This window comes from Triturus cristatus, chromosome 5_1 (assembly GCF_964204655.1).
Source record: "Triturus cristatus chromosome 5_1, aTriCri1.1, whole genome shotgun sequence".
Classification (NCBI taxonomy): domain Eukaryota; kingdom Metazoa; phylum Chordata; class Amphibia; order Caudata; family Salamandridae; genus Triturus; species Triturus cristatus.
Genome location: NC_140587.1, coordinates 631,419,222 through 631,437,178, shown reverse-complemented (window position 1 = coordinate 631,437,178; position 17,957 = coordinate 631,419,222). Strand labels below are relative to the sequence as shown.

Here is a 17,957-nt window from a genome sequence, read left to right as displayed (position 1 = left end):
ATTTTAGTGGGCATAGACCTGCATTTGAAGATGTCCCTTTTGATTCACAGATTGTGGTGGGTATAGGTCTGCAATTAAGTATGTCTTTCTGAATGACTGCTAGGCTGCCTCTCAAAGTATGTTATCTGCCAGCATAAATGATTTTTATTCGTACAAAATTAGTGAGCCAAAGATAGACTGGGAATGTGACTTAAACAAAACGTCTTTGAAATGGGGCCTGGCCACGCAAGAATGCAGATAGCACATATCAAGATCTAGCTCCAGACATCATCTATAATTATCTGGCCTTGCAAACACAGCAGATGGGCGAGTGGCCTTCACTACAGCTCAGCAGAGAAACACACCCAATTTGGTACCAAAATAAGCAGCCAGGAAGCCCCAAATCAGCAGTTTGAGCAGAGCGACTGCAGCACATTAGACTTTGAAATGGCGGTCACACACTGGGGCAGAGCAGTGAAACACACCCTTCACCAAACAATGATGTGAGTATAGGTCAGGTGGACGGGCGACTAGCAAGCAGACCTGAAGAGGCTGGAGGGAAAAGGCAGGGGTGGGCTGGTTGAACTGGCAGCTAGGAGGCAGAGCGCTGTACTAGGCCCTTGAATGGAATGGAGAGACTGGTCTCCTGAGCCCCAGGCTACCTCTCCTGTGGAGTACGGTGGTGGGGGCCTGCAACCAGCCTCTGGAACAGGGGTGAAGAGTACTGCACGGGGACCCCAGCCCTGCTTCCTCTTCCAAGACCACAGCACAAGGTCCCCGCAGTAAGAGCTCCGAATCCACCTCATGAGGATCTGAGCAACTTAGCCCAAACTGCCCCTTGCTAGGCACAGGCATCCATAGCTTCTGTGTCTGCCGCTGGCCTGGCCTCTGATGGGAGCCGGTATTCGCTAATTGAGTTGTACCTCACCGACCGAGCAGTGGCTCTATTGAGACACTCCTTCCCAGACTCCTCATGGCCACACTCAGCCCCAGGTGGAGACGTGCCATGGGAAACGACCAACCGAGCCCCAATGAGGGGCAAGCCACGGTGGATAAATACACTAAGCCCAACACTTTGGTGGGCAACCGCCAGGACAGAGGAGTGGGGAGGCACAATGGGAGAGGCCACTGACACGATCCTCTAGGCCATAAAGGACCCTCGCTCCTTGCTGGAGACCAGAACTGGCGACGTCAGCATAAACCTCGCCCTCCTGCACCAAGACTTCTGTAATGTAACTGAAATAGTGAACAGGAAACTAGGCTATCTGGAACAGAGGCACCATGAAAACTCCCTGAAACTACGTTAGGCAACTCCTATACACTACTGGTGAACTGGAACACCAAGTAGAAGACGCAGAATGTTGATCCAGCAGAAATAACCTCCAGGTAGTGGAAATACCGGCGGGGAGGTAGGGCCCTCAACTAGTGCAGTTCATTACCGCATGGCTCCTTCCTTGAATACAGGCGGAGTCCTCTACCAGAGCTACGTGGTGAAGGGGTTCACCGATCACTGACTGTCCCCCTCCTGTCTGGTCTCCAACCCCCCCCCCCCTACCCCAATCCCAACCCCAGACCTCACCCTGCCGATTCTTTGTCCCGTCTCCTGAATTTCAGGCGGCCAGAAAAAACAGGGTGCCTCCCATCAACTCTATTCCAATCATGATTTTCCCAGACTATACGCTCAACATCCAAAAACAACATAGGTCATACTCTGAAGCCAAATAAAAACTAAAAGTGATGCAGCTCACATACATGTTGTTTTTTCTGGTCCGGCTAAAAGTACTCCACAATGGCAAGGCACACTTCTTCGAAACACCTGAGGAGGCCTGGAACTAGTTGGAGGTGCACGGAATGGGGAGGAGCCCCATTCCCCCGGAAAGACTACAGTGTGATCAGTCGGCCAAGACGAACTGGCTGCATGGTCCTTAACATATTCACGCTTCCCTGGGGCACCTCAGATGCACTCTTCTATTGGAACTTCGAATCCCTGAATGCAGATCTAGCTATTTTTTGGAAGTTCGGCTCATGTTTGATGTCTTTGCTGCATCACTGTGGGTTGACACTTAAGAACACTTTCTCATGAATACCACATGAGTAGGCTCAAAGATTACACTATGGTAGGCCTTTAAGGCTCTCATACATGGAAGGGTCATGTCCCTGATTGGGGCAGAATGCCAACACCACAAGGCCTGTATTGTGGCACTTGAGTCTGAGGTATCGTAGCTGTAGCGAGAGGCAATACAGCCGGTCTCTCACTACCTTCTCCAACAGCTGGATTTGTTGAGAGCCGAGTTGAGGACCATACCTGTGGAACCCACTAGATAACCAAGGTTGGTTTACCAAAGCCGTATATACAAGTTTGGCAACAAATCAGGAAAATTACTCCATAGTTAAGCGACCAGCACAACACACCCTATGCAGCTCTGACCAGCAGAGACAGTGGCAATAACACAATAACACACTCTCAAGACATTGCAGACGCAATTGCAGCTTACTACCAAGCATTTATGACCAATGCACCGCACCCCAGGATGAACTGAATAATCCCATAATTGCAGACATCCCCTTACAATCATTATTTAGAACTGATAAGGAAGGCTAAGATTTGTCCATAACATTGCTGGAGATCTCAGAAGCAACTACTGCTTTGCAATGGGGGGAAAAACCCTGGTCCTAATGGTTTACATTTGGAATTTTGTTTTAAATTATCAGTCCTTAATCAATCATCTTCTTCTTTCACTATTCCAAAAAGCGCTTCAGAAAGGATGCTTCCCTAAAGACATGAAGGAAACCATGGTGCTAGTCCTACATAAACTCAGAACATAACTGGAAAAGTGCTCCTCATACCACGTCATATCCCTTATCAACATGGAAACGAAGATCTATGCTAAGATCCTAGTGAATAGGTTGATTAAAGTCATCATCTCCTTAATTAACCGGGACCAGAATAGCTTTATGCTAGGGAGAGGTACCTGCCACTGCCTTCTAAGGTTGCACCCATTTATAGCTCGATGCCATTGACTAATAGGTCATTATGCACTCTTGCTGCAGGACTTTGAAAAGACGTTCAACACCATTGGGTGGATCTCTTTGTTCCAAGTCCTAAAAAAGATTAACTTTGTTCATTATTTCTATGCGTACCAACCAGCACCATACTCCAATCCTAGTGCACAAGTACGTGTTAATGGGTGTCTGTCCGACTCATTTTCGATACAAAAGAGGTACGACACAGGGATGCACCCGTTCCCCCCTCTTCTACGTCCTAGGATTTGGGTCCCGGGCTGAATGGCTGAGGAAAGACGCACACTCTTAAAATATACTGCCAACTAGTGTAGATGATATGTGATTCGTACACCTTGTAATCCCCATTCTCCTATGTAACATTTCCTATAGACTGATTTACACATGTATGATTAATTGTCTCTGCTTGTGATACAAAGCGCTCTGACATCCTACACTGGTATGAATAGTACTATAGAATAAATTAAATGTATGTGAAAGGGGGCTATGGAGAGATGAGGGGTACTGTTGGAGTGTGGTAGTGAGGGAATCCATGGAAAAGGAGCTCGGGGGTGGGTGTAAAAAAAGGATTGTAACACCGGACGCCACAAGCACTAAAGATGACCCTACTATAAGGGATGTAGTGGCTGCTCCATCTATTGTACAAAAGTTGAGTCTTCGAGGGGGCTGGGGAGCGGGATAGGCGAGCTTGTATCCTGGGCCTCTCGAAGGGCATGTTATGGTGGGAGCTGGAGACTTACACTGCTGGCTCCACTTTTTGCGGAAAATGCTTTTTCCTAGGACTAGGGTTCCCAACGGGCAACCTTGAGCACAAAGCGACAAGCAACTCACATGGGGAGCAGTGGGAAGCAGAGTGAGTTGAGTGCAGTCAGTGAGGGATTCTCTGGCTTATCGCTGTGTGCACTTCTCCCTCACTGCCAATAATCTTCAAATACTTTTTGTGTAGCCATCAGGTTATAGTTTGGTCCTGTGGCACTGACAGTGCAGCTACCAGTTGGGAGTAGTGCAATGGTGATAGGCCCAAGAGTTGCCTAGGTTTTCTCAAGTGTTCTATAATATATGAACTAGTGAACTAGGTGCACACAACTCTGCTGATGCCACTTGCCAAGTACTCTTCTCCAAATAGACATAAAACACTTCACTGGTGTGTAAAGGACCATTTAGAAATGCAGCATTGAATGTTCTGACAATTGGTGGGGATGCACCTGGAGTGATCTATGATACTCAAACTAATTGGCATAGAAAGCTGGTGGAAAGCCATTTTACTGGAATAAATTTGCTATTCTTTTATAGATATTTCTAAAGCACAACACACATGTAGTGAAAGAATGTCTTTTTGATGCTTAGTTCGTTGTTTTGGGGCAGTTCACTACTCTCAACAAAGAAGTCTCAACTACCCTACTGAACCTCTTTCGGGTGAAGTTACATCACTATTTTTATAGCACCACGTTCAACATTGGGCACCGTCGCAGCACTAGAAGCCACCTCTCATTTATGCAGGTTGCTTCCATAGTTGTGTACTATCTACAGGAATACAGTTCTGCCATTTTTTCCCCCAGCAGGTTCACCTCAGAACCTTTCCAGGAATCTTTTGGAAATAGTACTCACTTCCTATTGTACCGATTAGGTGCTATTAATAAGCAAAGGTTGGGTGACAAGATGAACATGCTTACACTGGTTTCTCAAAATTACTTCAACATTGACCCTATTTTCATGTAGTAATTTCGAGAATCAGGCAGAACAACAATAAATGAACGTGAAGTGCACAAGTTCTATCTCTCACTCCTGTTCTTGCCACTACACCCCTAGGCACAGAAAACTAAGACAAAATAGGAGCATCACTCTGGTCACACATGCACAAAATAAATGTCTCCAATACAACACTCTTCACACCTACTAAGTTTAGCATGCTGCCCATTCAACAATGCACTTAACCATACCATCAAGGGTATACAGTGCTACATAAATGTAATTAGGATACCATGTCATGTTAGCTGGATGTTTTTTGTGCGGCCCTACCTACTGTGAAGGCTGCATCGCACGCTTGAAAAGGTGCACACGAGTGTTCACATTTTATTTACAAGTGACTGCGGGGGGCGTGCTGTATCACAGGCGGGGTGCTGCTAAATAGAGCTTTATGTTTGTGCTTTTTACCTTTGGCAATGCTAATTAGGAGGAATGTAAACACTTGCATTGAAATGGCCTTTAACAGCAAGAAAGTGGCCACAAAGTCCTTAATGCAGCCTGGCCCATCTGGCACTTGCACTGTTGAGTCAATGGTGTGGAACACCATCACAAGAGTTAAGCGAAGGGACAAAATAGGCCTGAAAAGGGTCAGTCGCCAGTGGGTGAAAAATAGCAAGGCAGATGAGGCTGGGGCAGCTGAGCAAAATGTGTATTAGGATGACTTCTAAAAGCCTAGAGGGACAGGGCAATGAGTCACATGAAACAAGCCGGTATCTCTTAAAGGTACCTTGGTCAAGGGAAGAATCAGTCCATTCAACAAATATTTTTGGAGGTACCCAATGACCTGGGAAGGATCACTAACACCACTGGTGAACATCACAAAAGCAGACACAGCTGAGGGAGCTAAGCAAAATGCACATTAGGATCACTTTTACAAGTCTGGTAGGACTTTGTAGTCTGTCACTCTCTTGTCATGTTGGGAATGATGTTTTTTCGAAAGGCCAGGACGACGTGAATAGAATCCGTCATCAATCAAACTGCTGCTACAAATGTAGGGGAGAAATATACATCCCACGAAAGCTATGGCCCAACACTATTGCCAGCTCTCTTACACTTGTCATAGATTAGAAGCTGCATACTACCAGGAGCCCTCGTGCATCCCCAACAGCAGCGTTATTTTCTTCCGGACTTCTGTGGCCCCACGCTGAATTACTACTGGAAGCCGGGTTATCCATCCTAAGCAATGTCGCCAATTTGAACCTCAAAACAATGCTCAAAAATACAGAAACATGGATAAATCAAACAAATAAAGAAGGTATTAAATTAAAGCGTCGAGGGACTCCCGCAGCACGGGATACTATACACTGAGGCCCGCAATGCTTACCAGCTCTGTCCTGCTGTTACCACAGAGGCCCTGCTGGGGTAGGACTTGATCCCCAGCATTCACCCTGTCAAGAACAGGAGGGACCTGACTGCTGGTGCTAGAAAAGCGTCAAGGGACTCCCAGAGCGCGTGACGTGCTGGTGTGCCCAACTGCACCTGGGAAAAGCCTGGGTCAAAGGCGGGCCCGTTTGCACTCAATGAGGCCGAGCTGGGCCACCCTGCTTTAATCTTGGCCTCTGGCTGAACTTTAGTGGTAAGAATCCCCTAACACATTCTTAAACTGGTGAGAAGATATAAAGTGTAATTTCACTTGGGTGTTCGTTCTCATCCTAGCCCTTAGCCATCATGGGCAAGTGGAAGAAGGCTCTGTGTGTTTGAAGGTCCTTCCTGCAGTTACGCTCAACACCACTCCTATCACAAATTACTTGTAAACAGTAATGGGTGCCCTAAATAGTGAGATAGGCCATGTGGAGGAACAATAAAATGCCGTAAGGCAGAGTTCATTGTCCCTAGTTAGTATGCAAGACTTATTGGATCACTCGGATTGTTGTGACATGACGCCCTTGAGGACAGCTTCTCGTTCTCCAGATGGGGAGGCAGAGGATCCATAGCAGGCATCACTAGGTAATATTGTAGCGCCTTGTTCAGCCAATAGTAGTAACGTCCCCATGGTTGGTAGCAAAATGGACCCCACTGCGGAGGGTCTGGCCACTCCCGCAGATGTGTCCTCTGCCTCGACCTGATTTGTCTTCAAAAGACTTGTTCACAAAATGGCTTTCATTTAAATGGGTATCGCTCGTACTGTATCTCAGCAATTCCTGCACCCTCGGGGAGGGAGAGGAGTGTACTGGCTGTGCTCATTTCTATCAAATGTAGTAAGGCGTAAGTTAAGCACCTACGTTACACCCCCTGGTACCAATTGTTGTTATTCACTGGATTGGGCACTGTGGACTTTATGATTGTGAATTTTGATCATAACATTTTTGATCAGCGTAACACACAAGTCGTTGATAAGCTAAATGAGGCGATCATTAAGGCAAACACCCTACGTTACCTGTTGTATCATACTGGTAGGGGATTCATTGTTCAGTCTGTGCTCGTGTGTATATGGGTTGGAAACAAGGTGGGCCTGCCAATGACCCATTTTAAACATACTGTTTATTGGAAGGTTTTAAGTAACATTGTGATCTCAAATGACTTACTCCCCTTATTTGACTGTGTAAAAGATACTTCTGCCTTTTGTGGGAGGAGGGAAATCAAGCACAATTGATTATATACTAATAACTAGCGATTACAGCAGTTTGATCTTAGATTTTAGGATATCTTCAAATTGTGCAAGTCACCACAATCCCCTAATTGAACACTTTAATATAAAACCAAGGTTAGGGGATGGGAAACTTTATGCAACTCCTATTGAATATAATTAAAACAAAGGACTTAGGTTAAAATGGGGCTGGGTAAATCCGCAAGCCTTAAAAACAAAAAATATCAGGAAACAAATTGACCTCAATAATAGCTGTTTGTCACTAAGGGTGTTCCTGCTGATCAAGTTAGGGACTTTGAGTGGCTATCTTTATCAATATCCTTGGGTTTAGCAGTTAAACGCCCCCATACCATTGAATGCAGTGATGAGTATCCAGAAGCCAAAGTCCTCTCAGATTTCCTTGTCCTGGTTTCCTTTGAAACCACATGGTTGCCTGCTAAAGATTAATGTGATGAAGGATAAGAAGGGCCTGCTCCACCAACAAAGCCACAATCTTATCAAACTGAAGTAACTAGAAAATCCATAATTCCTAGCCCTTGGAGTGGCAGTTTAAAAATTGCTTTAAGAAAGAAAGAAAGATGCTCTCAAGACGGTCTTCAGTGCCACAAGGACGTTGAAGGCAAATCAAGGGTATGGGTCTATGCACCTCTGAAGACACAATGCGCATCCTCCTTGAATTGCATGTTTTACAGTAAGCCAATAAGTTTTAGATCTGCAAAAGCTAGAACACGATACCCACATGTTGTGGGAATGCAGGAGTCAGAACAAGGAATACGACCATGGTGGGGAACGCAGCCTTTGAATATACATGGTTAAAAAAAAGACACAAGAACAGCAGTGGTAAGAAAGCACAGAGATGCACTTGTCCAGCTACTTAGCAAAACCAAACATTGATCAATATCAGCACCAACTGTACTGAAATATGAGAAACGAGAATTCAATAGGTCTTACAAAGGAAAACATAGACATTTCTCAAAGCCCAACACGTAACAGAACCTGCCCAAAGCACCATCCCAATATACCTAAACAAACTCCCATAATGCCCTATTTGTAAAACAAAAATAATCATTAACGGATTGTTACACTACGAGTTGTGGGACGATGCTCCTTGGCAGGGTGTGTGCATCAGTTGGGATTAAAAGCAGTTTACAGTTCAAGATGGACAAGCATTAACACACTATATATCTGCAAAGGCAACCTCGCCTTACCTTAATTATGGGTCTAGAAACTTCCTCTGGCTCAAAAATAAGTGATTTTGAACAGATTTTCAACGACCCCCTTACTTTTCTGAAAAATGTAAAGAAAGAAAAACCTTTTACTATATACAATCAACATTAAAAACATTAATTTAAAAGGAATGCATCCCTGAGTTATCTTTTAACCGCAGCAACAGTGCATTATAGAGTGGTGTGCATTATAGAGTGGTGTGCATTATAGAGTGGTGTGCATGTATCTGGCTCGGGAGAAACAGTGGGGTTTAGGAAATCACGGACTATTGAAGCTAGGATGGAAATGCTGCTGTAATCTCAATGTTTTACTAATTTTGTTGTAATTGGAGGATTGTGGTCGTAGTTTTAGTGTTGCTTTTGCATTATTACAGGTATACTCTTATAACGGAGTACTACTGCAGCTGTGTCGTAACTGTGCAGTGCTACTTTTACTGTTGTACCAAGTAACTGTGTTGTGTATTGTTAAATCTGCGGTGGGGTCTCTAGTGTGCAGCCGAGCAGTAATAGTGTTTTAGATTCACTGTTGCAGAGTTGTACTGTTCATGTTGATGTGAAGTGTTGGCGTTGTCTAGCTGAAGAATCCGTGAACCAGCAAATTGCGTCGAGAGAGTTGATGTGCAGTTGTGCACTTGCAGAGGGGTGCCATTTTAAAGTTGTAGAGTGGTGTAATTGTGTATTTATAAGGCTTTTTGTGTTACGATGTATAGTTGTAATTGTTTGGGTGTAGAGTTGTTTACTTTGTTAGTGCAAACATGTAATACTTGTTGGAGAAAAGAAATAAAGAAAAGCCAAGGAGACAAAATAGTTTCTACAAATGTAGGATTCGTGTGCTATAACTAAACTGAATGCGCTGAGCCACAGAGGGCAAGCACACAGCAACGCTACTTTGTTTTCCATATTTTTTTCATCTACAGCAAAAGTTTCACGATCAACGTAATACACAAACAACCCCCCCCCCCCCCCCCCCCCTTGTGCACAAAAGCACAAACCCCGCCCTTCGCCAACCACGATTAATTCTGGCCTTACCGATGTAAGGAATCATTCAGGCAAACCTGAAAATCATGGTACAAGTGATCAAAAATACCATGATAGACACGCTACATACCACCTCATTGCTATCTGCCACCAATTCCATAGTGAGATTTTGAACCAGACAAGGCTTTCAGATCCACATTCCGCTGTGGACCAACTGCCGCAAGTTATAAAGTTTGCCACATACAACTAAAAGCACCAGGCTCGACAACTGTTAGGTGGATTTGGGAAACCCATTGCCTCCTCTGCTGTAAATTATATCCCTACATATTAAACAGCATGCGAGTAAAAACCTAATGTAATACAGCCAACTGACAGGTTGGGAGAATGCTTAGTAATGTTGGCTGCTCCCAATCCCAGAAACTCTCGGTGGCACTGACTCATTGAACACACTTTTCCATTGCTTCCAAATAAGGCACATGGATAAATGTGGGAAAGGAATACTAAAATTGTAGCTAAGCAGAAAATAAAACCTATGACGAGTTTCAGAGATGGTACACACCCGCATACCTTTTCGGAACAAGGACGTTCTTTGCTCAAAGAATTAGCAAGGACTGCTATTCTCATGCCACATGCTGGCTGAACTGAAATCAGCACACGGAGGCCAAGTGCCTCCTGTTCTGCTAGCCTTCAATATGAACCAGAGATATGATGCACGACCTACCCAGAGTCACATGGCATCCGTGGCGGCTGCTCCCAGGGAGCAACAGCAGTGGGCGGGGAGAGGGGAAATAAGGTTAATTTTTTTTTTTTTTAAATCACTTACCTGGCGGACAGCTAGCTGGCCGGTCGCCGCCTCTTCTCCTCCGTCCTATTCCTGTCCTGGCTTTTTCTGTGAAAACAGGAAGCACTCAAGCTACCAGGCTCCCATAGCCAATCACAACGCTGCATTGCAGCATTGTGATTGGTCTGAGCGCCGTGGTCCAGCGCTCTGCCAGGGAATAGGGGCCTGGACATGTTCTCCATGCAGGCTGTAATGCAGCTTGCATGGAGAAAATGCAAAGTGCGCATGAATGTTTGGCCTTCCCGAATGCTCACCACTCCTCCCCCTTCTTTGAGAGCAGAGCAGATCCGCCCCACCGAGACGTCGCAGCAGGAACAAATAAAATGATAATGCAAGTTATCAATTTACTTTTCCTTTTTTTTCCACTGCTAAAGGAAGTGGGGCGACGCTCCTCCGCCTTGGTGGATGAGCCTCCACTGCCTGGCATGAAGATTCCTCTCTGCCCTTCACTTTCTGTGCTAGACTTTTATAACAATCTCATTGTGGTTTTGAAATCTTAGTGGCAAAAACCGACAAGTGGTCCGATGCTCTTTCATTTATTTTAATTCTACAATTGTTTGCTCTTTTGATTATGAACAAAAAAGACACACAGTTATAATCTTTCTAGAAAATCACAGAAATGAATAACAAGCCAATGTAAAAATGGAGTCAGGCTTGATAAAGCATTAAAAAGCATTAAAAATATATTCACGGTGGCTTGATTGCCACAATGCAGAACATAATATAAACCAAACGTGAATTATAGGAATCATGTGTTTTAAGCACTGATTAATAGCTTAACTTGTGGTATCTTGCGGAGTCGGCACTGGCCTGTCCCTGCAGACTTTTATGTACTTTGTTTTTTTGTCATATTTTTACATTTTATTTTCCTCTATTTATTAAGCCGATTTAAAGAGGAGTTTGCCTAACAGCTAGGGCCGTCGACCTCGAATCTGGAGAACTGGGTTCGAGTCTCAGCAATGACACTGAACATCCAGTGATTCACTTAATCTCCCGTGCCTAACAAAAATGAATGTGTGTAACGTAACTGGTGCTATGTAAGGCGCTCTGATACCCGATTCGGGTCAAGTTCGCGCTATATAAAACTGTAAAAAAAAAAAAAGTCTGAGGTTCATGAAGTGTAGGGAATAAGCAGCGACGAGATGCAGGAAATCAATGGATGGTTAAGTGTGATATTAGCTTCTTTTATACCTCTGGGTGTGGGTTAATACTTTTATGACTGTTTGTGGGAGGCAGCTAGGGATTATTGGGGGAATCTAGTGGGAAAGAAGATTTATCTTGCTTAGTGCATATGGTGGATTCCAATTGCCGATCCTTTTAAATGCTGATGTAAAATGGTGATTACTTCTTGTGTTTCTTTTATGTACGTTTTCTTGTATTATGTACCTTTTATAGCTATTCATGTGCCGAATAAAGTGTCACAAATAAATAGCTGAGCACATGTAACTCAAGCAGGGAAATGCCCATGACAAAGAACCTGCAGTGCGGGACCCCAGACACCACCGTAGCTGCTATGAGGGCCCGTCGGCTCCTTCCCAGTGTGCTTCAAACCTGCCCTTCCAATTGTCACACTCCACTGACACCTGGGAAGTCCCCTCAGAGCTGGTACACTTGTCGTAAATTGGCTGCGATTAAATTAGCGTTAGCAGAATCCATCTGGTATTTAGAGGCTATCCTGTACATTTTGTGGAATCCATTTTGTATTTCTGGCAGCCATTTTGTTTTCCCTTGTGCTCTGTTTAAAGGACTGGCTATACTTGGACTCTGCTACTCTGCGCCTGCGCAGAAGAATCTAACTGTCCATACATCTGTTTTTAGTCTAACTATCAGGTTGTTTCTACCAGAGTCAGCAACTGCTAGCTCCTCCTTTACTGTTGACTGTGCATTTCTGTATGACCATCTATGTATGCAACTCTTCTCATGTATACTTGTACCGCCCTCTTTTTCAGCCCCTGTGTGGGTATAAAAGACCCATGGTTCTTCTACTCTGTGTGCTACCTTCATTCAGCACCACAGGGTGCTGGGTGAATGTGGTTCCACTTCATGAAGGTTTATTAAACTTTGTATTTTCTATTCCAGTTTCTGTGCCAACTTCTTCTAAATTGTCTGAGGACTCTGTGCAGAGAAGGGCGAACCCCTTGCACTGGTAGGCCTAGCTGAGGTCTCCTTACAACACACTGAGGTCCCTTTTGGAGCCCTTCCCCTTTGAGAAAAGGGGCACACATTTCAGGGGGAGTTACAGTGTCCAGGGAACCACTGTCACTGAAACATTTCAAACAAGAATAGCAGCCCTCCGTTTCCTTTAAAACAATTATCTTCCCTTAAAAAACGACAAGTTTTATTGATAAGCTAACAGTGGGCTCCAATCCCTGTGATTGCGAGCAACTGTAGAGAGTCACAAACTGCGGCCTGCTTAATGAATATTCATTAGGCGGGACGTACGATTGCTTATTTTGCGAGCTGTTAGTACACTGGTCGGTTTGCACAATAGGTTTCTGGATGCAAATAGTATAGTTGCAAAGTATGACTGCTTTTTGCGACCAAGAGGAACAGTTACTTATCTTTGGTAACACCCTTTCGGGTGGATTCTGTATCTAACCGCGGATTCCTCACTCTAGGCACCAGACTGGATCTGGAAAACTTTTTTTCAGCAGTGATCACGTGTGCCTGCAGGGAGTGTTCAGACACACCGCATTGGCTCTGTTCAGCCATGGAAGTAACAAAGTGGCATGTAAGCGCCACCCTTATGCGCGGATGTCAGTTTCTTATTTGCATTTCCTCAGTCAGAGTTTCTTATTTGCATTTCCTCAGTCAGGAAGGGTGAACAATTGTTGGTACTAGTGTGCTGATCTGCAACTTTTTAGATGTTAAAAAGAGGCCACTCTACAGAACTGGGAGGTGGGAGGGTGGTGTGGAATTTGCAGTTAAATAGTGTCCACCAGAAAGAGCATTACCAAAGTTTAGTAACATTCTTCTGCTGTATACTTCTAACTGCAGATTCCTCACCTCGGAATAGATACAAAAGCAGTACCCCTCAGGAGGAAAGTCTGTGGAGTAGAGTGGATTTAGACCAAAAGGTCCTCTAGGACCGAGCAGGCAAAGTGTCCTTCCTGCTGGACCAGGCCATGAACAGATCCATTGACACGCATGTCGCTGACTGGCAGATGTCAAGAACAGGCATTTCTTGAACCAACACAGAGGTAGCAGCCTTTGTCCCGGTGGAAAGAACTCTCAGACCTTCCGGAGGGGTGGGGGTGGGGGTGTTGATTTTTGAGAAATGCATTGCAGGTCTTGATGCAGAGGGCTATCTACCTTGACCGCCTTTTCTTCTGCACAGCCTTCCCTTTCAGTGCTCCAAAATAAGCCACAAAAGCGGATTGTCCACATCGTGTTCCTTGAGAAGATCGATCTAAAAGCTTAAATCCCTTTGGGGTCCAGCGGATGGAGTCTCTCATCCTCCTTCACAGGGTGAGAGGGAGCAAAGAATGAAGGAAGGATGATGAATTGCATTACGCGAAAGGGAGTCACAAATTTTGGTAAGAGTGCAGCCCCAATTCTCAGCACCAACTTGCCTGGGGACAAAGGCAATGGCACTGAAAAGGTCTGGCATTTACTCATGCAATGAGCTTACGTAATTGAGGATGATAGTCTTCAAAGTCTGGAGACGCAGCAACTATGCATCAGCTCAAAAAGTGTACACATGAGAAACATCAAGACCAAGTTAAGGTCCTACTGTGGTATTAAAAACAGTTTGAGAGGGAATGTTGTGCCAAATCTTTACTAAATCTCATCACAACAGGTGATTTAAACAAGGGTGGTTGGTCCAATAAATGTAGAAAGGACATACAAATAACATTTAATAGTGCCCACTGCAAGGCCTTTTTGAGCAACAGATAAAACATCCAAAAGGACATTCAACATCTTTAGTTGTAAGGAATCAAGCTTACGGGCGTCACACCAGGCCAAAAATTTGCCCTAGCATTCAAGATTTCATGGAAGCGGGGGTGTGGCCAGCAACATGGCCAACTAAGATGTGTCTGCTGTGAGCTCTGGACACCAGAACTGAATCCATCATTAATTTGACCATTCTGGACCTCAATATTGCACAGAAAGCTTAAGAAAGAGCTGCTGCCTTCATCCAGCTTTCATCTTAACACTCTCTGAAGGCTCGCCAACCGGTGACAGACACGGGAGGGCGAAGAAGTGTCGTTCGCACTCGTGTGTAAAATGGTGACCGGATTGCACAACACCTAGCAGCAGAGCGAAGACGCCAGTGCAAGATAAAAGCGGGGTGGTCCCTGAGAATGAAGAATTGATGCCAAAGACCCAAAGTGCGGCAAGCCAGACTCTTTGGCCTTTGCGGTCTGACTGAGGCTCCGGAGCATTTTGACAGCTGCAGAGTGGGGCGGCAGAGAAGAGCGGAAGTTGGGGCCCTGCCTTGTCACCGAGGTGATCCCTGGGCTCCAGAGAGTAGATCTAGTTGTGGTGGTGCCCTCTGGAGAGGAGGAAACACACGAGGGCTGGCACTCTTCCTGCCAAACTCTGCTGGTGGGAGAATCCCTGGAGTGAGCCAGCATATGATGGCCGCCGCTACCGGAGGCTACAAAAATAGAAGTGGGTGACTGCGGTGCGGGGGGGGTGGCATATACAAGGGATAATTGTGATGGGTGTCATTGCTCCCAATACTCCCTTTTGCATGGCGTCTGCCCCTGAGCCTGTGGAGCACTAGCCGACCCAACTGGGACTGCGACGAGGGAGATAGCTCGGCACCCCAGACAGAATCATTAAGCAGGAATGCCCAACAGGCCATTTGGAGAGTCCTGTCGACCTGCTGGGCTATACCCCACCCCCACCACAACCTAGACTCGCTTGCATTTGCTGGGAACTTCATCTGTCCTGAAACGGTCCACCCAGCAACCGCTGATCGGGGGGATATGTGAGAGAAGGGCCGAAGACCAGAGTTCGTAACAGCCTTTATTACCCGATTGCCACATTATATTTCTATACTCTCTTGGGAACTCCCTCAATGAAGTGGTATAAGACAGCAATACAAATAAAATGGTACTTCTGCCGCACAGCGCAAAGTCCCATTTTAGCGTTCTAGGAAACCCCTATCTACTGCCTCCCTGAGACAGACAGGGCTCCCCTTCACTCAACCGAAAAAGGAACACTGTTTCACTGCTGATCGAGCAAGGAAGACTTACCAGCAGCATGGTCAAGGACAAGGATCCCAAACATTCCAGGCAGGGCAATCTAGACCGCTATGCAAGGGTGGTTACATGCCCAGTGGGCAAAGAAGAGAGCACCACCCCTAACCCAAGCAATGCTGAAATACTGCAAGCCATAGATTGCTCCACAGCAGCCTTGGAAAATAAAATTGAGAGGTACGATCGGAGGTTTCCTTCCTGCGACAAGACCTCTGCAATGTCGCAGACAGAGTGACGGCGGCAGAAACGAGACTCTTTGAAATGGAAGACATAGTCCAGGGGCTGAGAAGGAATTGGAAAAGCAGCGAAGGGCAAACACTATGTCCTATTGCGGATTGAAGGTGCAGTAAATTCTTCCACTTCCTGGATAGAGACACGATCCTACAAGAAGCACGTAAATTGGGAGATCTAAGGTATGAAGGCTCCAAGATCATGATCTTCCTGTATAGCCTGGAAGTCCAACCTCAGCGGAGAAAGTCTGAATCAGTAAAGACAAAACTTTGTGTTTTGCATCCCCAATATATTCTCCTCTTCCTGGCTAAAATAAAAGTCCTTTATCAGGGACGTTTTTCATCTTCCACTCCTCAGTGGAGGCCTTGACCTGGCTCGAGGAAAGACCAAGGCTCTGAGACGGCTCTACAGGAACTACGTAGCAACAAATGTCGCATCTTTCAGACACTAGACCTAAAGCCAACCCCTGGTCCTATAAGAAGAGGACCCGGAACAAACAGGACTACTGGATGAAAGACTTTTATCCACCTAATCCACAACAGCTCCAGTGTTTGTTGTCCAAAGCTAAAATTGATGCAAATCTGAGCGCACATCGGTCTCCAAGCTGTGCCTCAGACCTCTTAGTGGCGTTAACTTCACAAACCCAGTTCTTCGTCGGACATGGAGAGTATCCACCCCTTGGCCTGAGACAATACAGCTCTTGAATAGGACTCCACATTGACAACAACACTGGTGCAAACTCATCCTATGGACACAGAAAATCAGAGTGCGGAAGTGACAAGTGACTGACCTGTGAAACTCACAACGACCTCACACAGAAAGCATACTCCGACCCCCGAGAAGACACTCTTCAAGTTGGACATCACCTATATCCATCTGCCAACAGGGAGTGGCTTCTTTTGGTGGTATTCTTCACTTCAATTATCACTTTTCTGTTTGCACCTATTTTCCCCTTCCCCACTTCCCACTTTCTCTTGTTCTCCCTTCCCCTCCCCTCTTTTTTCCTCTGTACTATTATTCTCACTCTCTAATCCCTTGCTCCTGTCTGACTTGATTATTGTTATCTGAAGACTTGCAATGGGAAGGGCGACAGATACCCCAAATTGGGCCTGCATAGTGTCTTCTCGGCCCATTGCAAGAGGGCGCAGTAGTGGGAATGGGGTGGATGTGGTGGGAGTGAATTATGGGCTTGACTGTTTTGCATGTTCTATTTTTCATGCTATCCCATGAAACATGACAAACGAGTCAAGATATTATTGAATTAGATGTGGTCCTGGGAGTGGTTGTAGTTCCCCACATTCGGGCGGGAACACTCCCCTAGCCTAATTTGTCAACTCCCTGGGTCTTACTGACTTATGGAGAAAGCACCATCCATTGCGGCAGGACTACTCCTACTATTCAGAATCCCACAACGTATACTCTCGACTTGATTATATTTTCACACCAGCGGGAGAAGCAGGGCAGATATTTCGGGCAGAATACCTAGCGAGAGGCCTATCAGAACACCCCACTGTGGGTGTCTATCGGGCATAAATGCTACTCTGCCACCAATATTTGGAGACTGAACACTTGGGAACTTAGAGACATGCATACAATGCACAAAATTCATACCGAAACAGAATTATACTTCTTGGATAACAAAGACTCGGTCGACTTCGCTGTTACAGTAGGGGAAGCGTACAATGCAGTTATGCGAGGTAGGGTCCAGAATATCATCGCCTAATAAAAAGAAGAAGGCAAATCGTGAAATCGAAAAATTTGAAACAAGGCTGCTGAGAGCAGAGGCCAAACACACCCTCCAACCGCACCTGTCACTAAAATGAAAGATCGACACCCTGTGATCTGAGTATATTGAACTGGCAGTTCGTCAACATATGCTTGACACACAGCATCAACTTTATGAAGTCAGAGACAAGGCAGAGAAACTTTTAGCCTGTTTAAATCATCGTGAAATGGAGGCCCGGTGGATTTCTCAAATACAGAGTGGGGAAGGCCGCCTTTACTCCACTGATGCCGAAATATTAGGGGAATTTATGAGATATTATACCGATCTATATGACAAACGCCATTGGGGGATTCGGCCCAGATCGATATTGGATTCCCGATCTTGTCCAGCGACGATCGTGACTCTCTCGATACAG

General features: G+C 45.5%; 1 protein-coding gene across 1 annotated transcript in view; it reads right to left on the bottom strand.

Moving 5' to 3' along the window:
• NSMAF (neutral sphingomyelinase activation associated factor) overlaps nt 1–17,957 on the bottom strand; it is a 624,890-nt gene that overhangs the window by 504,246 nt on the left and 102,687 nt on the right. The window contains exon 3 of the mRNA XM_085605566.1: nt 8,542–8,620. Coding sequence (XP_085461692.1) covers nt 8,542–8,620 — 79 coding nt within the window. The remainder of the gene's footprint in view (nt 1–8,541; nt 8,621–17,957) is intronic.